This window comes from Frieseomelitta varia, unplaced genomic scaffold (genome assembly GCF_011392965.1).
Source record: "Frieseomelitta varia isolate USP_RPSP 00005682 unplaced genomic scaffold, Fvar_1.2 scaffold_873, whole genome shotgun sequence".
Taxonomy (NCBI): Eukaryota; Metazoa; Arthropoda; class Insecta; order Hymenoptera; family Apidae; genus Frieseomelitta; species Frieseomelitta varia.
Window position 1 is genome coordinate 134,200 of NW_025110671.1, and position 9,435 is coordinate 143,634.

General features: G+C 40.0%; 1 protein-coding gene across 2 annotated transcripts in view; it reads right to left on the minus strand.

The window, feature by feature from the left end:
- LOC122536819 (doublesex- and mab-3-related transcription factor A2) overlaps positions 1–8,689 on the minus strand; it is a 28,243-nt gene extending 19,554 nt beyond the window's left edge. The window contains exons 1-3 of one of the 2 annotated variants that reach the window (XM_043669516.1): positions 8,530–8,689; positions 5,748–6,527; positions 3,923–4,274 (exon numbers count right to left, since the gene is read on the minus strand). In XM_043669516.1, coding sequence (XP_043525451.1) covers positions 3,923–4,274; positions 5,748–6,017 — 622 coding nt within the window. In that variant the 5' untranslated portion in view covers positions 6,018–6,527; positions 8,530–8,689. Of the gene's footprint in view, positions 1–3,922; positions 4,275–5,747; positions 7,010–8,529 lie in introns of those variants that run through there. The other variant, XM_043669517.1, reaches the window with a different exon arrangement.
- Between the last annotated feature and the right edge of the window lie 746 nt (positions 8,690–9,435).

Genomic DNA, 9,435 nt, shown 5'->3' on the forward strand with positions numbered 1-9,435 from the left:
TACTATTTCTGATGTGACTCTGATTCACTGTATCTGTTCTATAAATGCAATGCTCTTGTTGTGAATATTGTTTTGATCATCATTGTGAACAAAAACAATGATGAGAGACATATTAATTAATTTGAAATAGATTTGCTTCTTCAATTAACGAAACAACATCTAATTCTTTTCGAAATCGCGAAATTTTTCGCTTCGTACTTTCTCGAATTGTGCCACTTTCCTCGCAAAGATGAATTAACTTAGGTATATACAACATTTCTCAACATGAAATTTCTCAACGTGAGTCCACGAGGTATTGCTTAGTAACAGTATGAAAAAGTAAATAATTACTCTTGGCACCGGTAGATGTAATTTCGCCACCGATTTATGTAAGCTATAATTTTCGACCGACAGAAAAGGCAATTTTTGAAGTATTAGAAAGAATAAAATATATGTTTCTTACTAACGTCACAATTTCGAACATCTAGGGCATCAACAGCAACCGAGAATCGAATGCCAAAAAAATTACATCTACTAATCCACGAAGATAGAAATTCCTACGACAGAAAGTTTCTTCAAGAGAAATTTCTCAATTATGTCACTGTTAGGATAATCATCCAATCTCCCCCCTTTTGCACCGCGATCTCAAACATTGTCTTTGGCAACAGATGCTCCCGTCGCTTTGACCAACGAACGATGACAGTGAAAGCTGGAAAAAAAAGTTTCCTCGACGTCGCCACAGAAGAGCCTTCCCCTCGAGCAGACTCTGTAGAACGCGATATTATCGTACTGCAGAGGAGGAAGAGGAGGAGGAGGAAGAAGAAGAAGAAGAAGAAGAGAGCCGGGAGCAGGCACGAGGAGGTTAGAGAGAAGAAGATCGGTTCGCCGAGGGCGAACGTACTGCACGGTCGAGTGAAATAATTTCCTGGTGTCCTCCGCAGCCACGAAAGAGGAAGAACGGAAGCGAACTGGTCTTTCACAAAGTTTCTTGGACACTCGAAGAAGCTTCTACTGTGAGAAACTGGCTGGATAATGGTCCCCGGGGTTAGACGAAGGAGAGACCAAGTGATCCTTCGGGGGATAAAGGGTGTACCGCGCGCATACACACAAAAGGGACGTTCTTCCGTTTCGCGTGTGTACAACCCTGGTACAAAGCGTATCCTACCTAACCTTCGAGGAGTTCTCCCTGGAAAGACCAAATCTACGTCGCGTTTCTTTTTTACACAAGTAATCATCTCTCCACGTACGTACGGTTGTCTCGTTTTATTTGATGCATAGTATTTACACACATAGTTACAGAAATAGAGTCATTGCTAATCGAGTTAGATTAATATCACTGCATCCTGTCGCATTAAGATTAATTCCTAGAATGAAGAAAGGTCATTCGTTACAATTCTCGAATATCCGGCTTCGCCTACAACATTTGTCGTAGAAACAGATTGTGATTTTTCTATGGCAATAATATAGGACTTCCACGTATGCAAATCAGTCGTATATCGATACTCGTCGCTGATTAATGTCACAAACGTTCTTCGTACATTCTTATTATTAAAAGTGCTCGCTTTAAACGTTATTTCGTCAAAATGATATCGGTTTATTCGGCGGGGGTTGACCCCATACTGGCCGGTTAAGAGGGAGTTTATTGTAATTCTGTTTCATGACATTCTTACTTTTCTTGACACATAATACAATATCTTCAGTGATGTAATTGCAATAATTGTCGCTACTATCTATCACATCCATTTCTATTATTTCTGTTGTATCCACGTATATGCTTATTAAACACTGTAAAGACTAGCAAACTTCAAAGATCAATTAAAACGATTCGAGCCGAAAATCCAGGGTCAGAATTTCGCTCGGAAGGTGTACCTACAATATGGTATCATCGTGGAAGAACCTCTCGAGAAGCGGCTAGGAAGAGAGCGAGAGTGCATGAACCCTCTCCTGGCAACCTCAGGATCTTCAATCTAGCAAGAATACAGGAGAACCATCGAACCAACCACCTAACCAACCAGTCGAGAATCCCCCGCGGTGGTAGGCACTGGCCCGAGAAATTCAATTACGACTAAACTTCTGGACTGAAGACGCGCCTCGTCTGTACACACTACTGTAAGCTCTCTGTTTCGAAGATCGAACCTCCTCCAGGAGGAGACATCCTCCCTGTGTGTATTATTCGTGCGACCCTTCACCACCTTTCAAGGGAGGGACGAGAGGGGCTCCTATGTGTCGACCGAAGCCGAACGACGAAAGTGTAGGTGTAGGTAATTGAAACCGAGTGAGATCGAAGTTTCCATCCACCCCATGGCTTTCTTACAAAAGTCAAGAGAGAAAGGAGAAACGTGATTTCTTGTCTGACACAGAGGACACACTTACTAAACACTGCCAGGTATGTATCTACTACTTTTTCATAGATGTTGTATTTCCCTTTTTTAACAGATCATGGATGTTTGTGCAAAGATGAATAGAACGTAGATGATACGAATGAATGAAAAAAATATGTATTTTATAAAATGCTATTTATTATTCACGGTGGGAAACAAGTCTCTCCTGTTGGATATTGTGCGTAGATGACATTCGATTCTAACAAGTTATCTGTATATTATATAAATAAGTATATATAGTATATACTTATTTTATATAATAAAATAAAACTATATATATATACAGTTTTATCTATATATAATTATAAAACTAATTGGTAACAAGACTCGATCGTGGAAAGTATAAGATCTTAAACCAAGATTCTAAGATTTCCTAAAACCTGCGTTACAAGATCAGAAGACTCGAACAATCAGGATAACTCATACTCCTGCGAACGATGACGATTCCAGAAAGCAGCGATACGAGCAGCAAAAATGTGACACGCGACCAAGAGCAGAACATATATGTGAGAGAGTAAACAAGAGAGAGAAAGAGACAAACAGAGAGCGCATGCGTTTAGCACGGTTGAGTTGAGTACGAGTGCCCATTAGAAACGTGCGTGAACATACGCAGCTAAATAGGGCAAGTGGCCAGAGACCATAATGTTAAGTAAATAATGGCCGAACTCTTGGCCCCTTATTATACCACTCAAAGCTTAAAGTCTCATATACTCCTCGTTAGTGGCAGTTTTTTTCTTCCTTCTTCTTCCTTCTCGCCCCCTTTCTCTTCCTTTTCTCCTCTTTTCTTTTTCTTTCCTTTTCTTTTTTTTTTCTTTTCTTTTAATTCTCTCCGTAGGCACGACCCTACAGCTCCTTCCTCGAGACTTCATTCTCTCCTTGCTAGACTCATTCTCACCCTCCGTGAAGTGCACACGCGTGTGCTGTTCACCTTTCCATAAGGACGAAGAGTTACGTACCACATTTGCGTTCACGTGCGCTGGCGAGTGTATCGCGCGCGTGATTTCTACGATGACCCACCTGTTTGGTCTCAATGATCGTTGATAAAATTATGCGCTTAGAAGAACAAATTCAGATGTTGTATCGTTAGCGTTGTATCAAATATTTGATCGTATTACAAAGAAAATATCTATATTATAAAATTATGAAATTACGTAGAATATTGTATGGATAATGTTGTATAAACTATTGAAATTCAACTAAAATGAACTAAACTTCCATTCATTTATAACTGTATCAACAACGCCTATTCGATTTTCCACTTTGATTATTCTTGACACTAAAGTAAGTTATTTATCAGGCGAAACATCTATTCGACTGCAATAATCGCAATTCGAAGATCAAACCCCATTCACCGATAATTTTATTAGCAACAAACTCGTCGTTGTCGCGAATATGAAGAAACCTTATTAATTTTCACTCACAACGTTTCGCGATTTCAAGTGAAACTAGCTACCTCCTCTGTTATCATATAAGAGAAACACCTCACATGCTTTGATTACATGCTTTGATTACATGCTTTGATTGCAATATCTCTCGTAGATTAAGCTACAAGCTTCACTCACCGCCAATCCCACTGACGATTGACTCTTGCTTCTCGACCTTGGGCTGTCGGTATTCGTCCTGGGGGATTCTCTTCCGTTGTAGGAGGCCGCAATCAGGCTGTTGGTGTTGAAGTTGTGTTTGGATGTGCGCGGCGGCGGCGGCGGCGGCTGCTGCCGCGGCCGCAGGAATTGCCAGGCCGGCCGGACTCGCTACATGGGCCGGGTGCGGGGGCGGACTGCCAGCTGGAGTGGTAGCACTCGCTGCACCAGGTAACACGGGTGCGGTGGTGCAGCTGCCCGCATTGTACTGCAATTGCAGGCCCAATTCGCGGGCTTCGCTTTCCTCTTGGGCCTGCTGCCTTCGTAACGCGACCTGCAAATTGTTTCTTTGTCAATTCAGGGGGAATTGGAATCGCTAGGATAAAAAGAATATTGGTTTAATTCAACTGGTGTCGTAGGACCATAAAGATATAATGTGGTACTGTCATATGACCTAATGATAAGTATTACAAATATTAGCAGAAAGTTAAAAAAGATATAAGTGGTTATTCTTAAATGTGAAATTAAAATTTTTATATTTGTGGATGAATAAGAGAGATTTTTGTTTTGATTCTTTTGTGAAATGATTATAACAATGCCCAATGATTATAATAATAATTTTAAGATTTTAAGGTTATATTTTTATCAAGATTTTCAGTTTGTCGTAGGATTTGTATAGATTAGAAATTGTAGTTGTCATTGTTCATCAGATGCTCGTACACTTTCAATCAGTCAATTTATAATTTAACAGTTCATTTGAAGAATTGCATTTGCTCTATTACCAAATTTGTTACTATCAGGATGCAATGGGATTTATTGACACTGATATGATTTGACACTTGCAAGATTTTGCTAATAATAGATATTAATCTATAGATACAGAAAAGTAGAAAATGCAAAAAAATAATTGATAGTCTTATGATTTTTAGTTTTTATATTGTAATACTGATTATCTCAATGTAGTCATGAAAGCAATAATGTGTGTATCAAAATAACTTAACCTTAAGAGGATACGGAAATTCTCAATTCAGGGCCTCGAGTGGGTTTAACGTTACGATCCGACAAAGATCAAACTACCCATTTATATACCTATTCGAAACTTTATTTATGTTATAACGAGATACACTGAATTTAAAAATCATTGTATCTCCAGATTTGAAATAATAAAATCGTAAAATAAAGTTTACATACCACACGCGTTCTTAATCGTATTAAAGAAAAACGTGTAAAACATGTGAGAGAGGAGTGTCACATGGTTCAAAAGACCCTCATGCCAATTCTAATTGAATTGCTTCACGCTTTCCTGTTTTCATTAAGGATGTAAAATGAAACGGCGCCATTTTAAGAAATGCTAGGGTGAAACACTTTCTACAGGTAAACACTACATTCAATTACTACAGATAGATACCTTTGTTAATGAAGATGTACTAACAATAAAATCAACTTAACATATACCTACGTTAATCTTAAATTATCTTAATTTTTATTACGTATCTTCATCCACGTAATTAAGTATATTTATTCATAATATCGAAACATATCATCAAATTGAGACTGATTGTGTTCCTATCACTAGATGTTCATTTCATTAGCAACATCTAGTAACATTTAACGTTTACAACGTTACAGTTTATTTAACCCCGCGTCTTTTTGACGTCACTATTTTAAAGTTGTAATCTGATTGGTCCGAGTCAATGAGCCACTATTTGAACAGTTACAGCTACAAATCATTGTTCTCGCAGAAAACAGTCATTGAAAAATCAAACAACAATATTTTCCCTTATTTTGCGAAAATCTCGCGATTTACCTGAGCAGCCATAACCCGTTGTCTCTCGGCGATCAGTGTACATTTGGCACACACGCAGTCCCGCCAACGGCAGTATCGTTTGTGACCTTTCAACGCGGAAACAACGCCGTGATTACGACATCTCGCACACTTCGGTGTCCTCTGGTATCTCTCGGCACTGGCACGAAGGAAGAACGCGGCTGGTAGCACGTGATGTTGTTGCTGCTGTTGTTGATGTTGCATCAATTGGCCAACGTCGACACCGAGACCGACACCCCGCGGTAACGACATTGTACCGATTGTATACGCGATTTAGCAAACAGTCGGATCGACGTGATCAACGAGGAAACGTAGAAACGAAAAGAGGAACGAAAACCAGCGGAATAATGATCACTGCGCGAAAGAAGGATAGAACCAAGCCAGGGTCACGGATCCAAGCAGGCATTGTCATTAAACTCACAGTGAAAAAGGCCTGATCACCGATGACAATCGTTTTCAATCGAGCATAAAGCCCAGTACGCACTGACACGCGTCGCTCCCATTCTAACACCGATCGTGCGCAAAGTCGTCGTCGTTGTTCACTACCGAGCGCTCATAACCGATGATGATTCTTCAATTCACGTAATGATGTTTCTATTTGTTTATTACGTTCTTTGTCGTTTCCAGGATACCGCGCACACTGCGTGTATGTAAAGATGTATCTCGTGTGTCTGGCCACGTCGGTGGCCACACTGAATCGTTGGTCGATAAAAGAGGGCCACAGTGTTAAGCGGTAGACTGTAGTCACACGGGCTCTTCTTACTTCAACCGAAGAAATCACATTTAACGCTGTTCGGTAGAAACTCTCGAACCGGTACCATACAGCGAACGAGGAGCAGAGAGAGAACGAGAGAAAGAGAGAGAGAGAGAGAGAGAGAGAGACGAGTGTAATAGAGTAAAAGAAAGAAGAAAGACGGAGGAAGCGGTGCACGAGTAGGGCGAAGTGAGATAGCTCGATCAGTGGTAGAGACACGCGCACGCGCCTACACTTCCGAAAGTTCGCCGGCAGAGAAGAGCGGCGGCACCACCGTTCGTACGGGTGTCGGGGTACGAAATGCGGAATCGCCCCGACTCCTCTTGCAGCACTCTCTCTCACTCTCCGGCATTGTCAACAATTGCAGCATCCCGGGAGAGTCGATTCAGGTAGCGTAGAGAGACAGAGAAGCGGTGGCGGTAGTGGTGTCGGCAGCAAAGAGGGAGCCGAAGGCGGACGGATAAGGAGGTGGGGGGCCGCACCGACGCGGAGGAGGGGGAGGATAGAGTATCATGGACCGCGCGGCGAGGAGCCTGGGGGAGAGGGGGAGGCTTTCAGAATGTCACGAGGGACCAGGAAGCAGCAGTCAGGAGAGAAGAAGATAACGAGGGGAAAGGGAGAACGATAGATAGAGACAGAAACGGAAAGTGTGGAGGAAAAATGTGGAAGAAGGTGGAAAAGTGAGCAGGAGAGGGGAGGGGGTAGCCCACCAGGTGGGAACACTGATACCAAAAGAAACGAATGAACGCGAAAGAGACCGACATTGAGCGAAGTGAAACGTGCCAGAGCGAGACGTCCTGACAATAGGAGAAAGAACGAACGAGAGGGGAAAGAGAGAAGGAATTTATCAGGGAGGGATAGGGCAGAAACTAACAGCCCCTCCACAGTTGCGCGAAATAAAACACTGTGCCACAGTGTTCCACCCCGGGGCTTCGGCCAAACGCAAAGCCGCGCTTAGGCACGGCCACGCCCGCGCACCTACCCGATTGGCCGAACATGCTGTTCCACCAAGATGTTAAGAGTTTATATCTGGCTTGGGGTGAAAGGGGGACATACCTAACCACGTACCCACCTACCTACTCACCCTCGATAAACTATGCGTACAGACGCGCGTATCAGACGTGTGTATTTTCTATCGCGCTGGTGGAGGCAAAACGGACAAACACATTACTCTTTTATTTAAAACCCGTTCCAACGTAAAACACAATGCGAGCGATGCTCAGACGTTTCTCTCTATGCTCCGCCTTTTGTTTCGTCGGGACTGTTTTTAACCCAGGCGCGCCTTCTTCATCCCCTTTCGCAGAAGGAACATATCCTTTCTCTTTCCTTTTTCTATTTTTCTCCTTCTTTTTCTTTTTTCTTACTCTTCCACTTATTTCTTTTTTCTTTCTCTTTCTTTCGTTTCTTTTTTCTTTTTTTTTTTTAATTCTTTTGCCATTTTTTCTCTTTTCGTTTTTTCTTTTTTTTTTTTTTTAACCAGATTCGCTCGGTCGCGATTGCTCGCGGTTCGTCCGTCTCTCTTTGCCTATTTCTCGTTTCTTTTTTTGCTTTTCTTCTCCGTTTCTCTACGTATTATTTTTTTTTTTTCGTCTTTCTTTTTCAGATCCATCGAGTTCCACTCCTCTGTAAAGCACACGGGCACACAACGTCACAGCGACGAGCCTTTCTTGAATCATATTCTACAATGAGATTTCAATGGGGGGAAGCCCTATTGTCGTTCACCAATGGCGACCGATTATAGTGATCTAATGTACAGATGTTATTTACCACGCAATGAGAACCGAATAAAAGCATTCTATGTATTAAGCATTCTGTGATTTAGATCCTGTATATCTCTGCTTACCTAACTGCTCCTGCCTGTCTACGAGCATTGCGTACAATAAGACACGTTCGACCCGTGTAAAGCGCACAATGGCACTATTACTCTTTTGACTTAGTCATGCGAACGAAAGTAACTATATCCGTAGTTTCGAAAAAAACCGGTATTTACATTTTAATAATGATTCGTACCTTATGACTGTTCGTGTCACATTACACGTATCGATACTTATTCAATTTCATGTATCTACTTTTCCCCTTATTAGAAACTATCCAAAATCATTTTTACATTTCCTTATTTGCGTTACTTCCTTGTAATTCTTCTTCAAATCATTGTCACCAATAAACAACACAAACATACACTTCATATTTTACGTTGCACTCTTTGAAGTTGTATATGATAAATTTTTGATAAAATTCTGATATATGATTTTAATCTGAAATGAAATAACATAACTTTATTCATTCATCTTATAAATAAGAAAAGGCAGACGTAATAAATTAATTAGATACATCTTTAAGAAACTAAGAAAGAAAGATGATAAAATATACGTTTATTGCAACTAATTGTAAAGATATTGTCAATTACTTTAAAGTATCTAAAAAAAATATTACATGTTACTTTATCTTTCTTTCAGTATCTAATACATGAGCATGTAAAACAGTGACATAACAATATAGATATGAACATACTTGTGCAGTGAGAGAGAAAATTCGTTCAGTAAAGATGTCAGAATGAAAAGAAAAATATTTTCTACATTATTAAATATACCTACTTAAGTATATATAATTACCTGTATATACTTATTTATTATACAGGAATACTTACAACAATCGATGCATCTACACAATTATTAATTAAATTATGTAGTAAAATTTAATATTTTATGAACTTTGTTTTTTTTTGACAATTAACTATGTGCAATTATATATTGTTACATTTTCATTTAATTCAATTACAGTATTCATAGATATACGTTTGATAATATACTATAATTTATATATAATTTTTATAATTATTACTTGATTTTATAATTTATAATTTATTAATGTAATACAGGTACTACAGGTTCTTTCTACAGTAAACCAACTGTACGA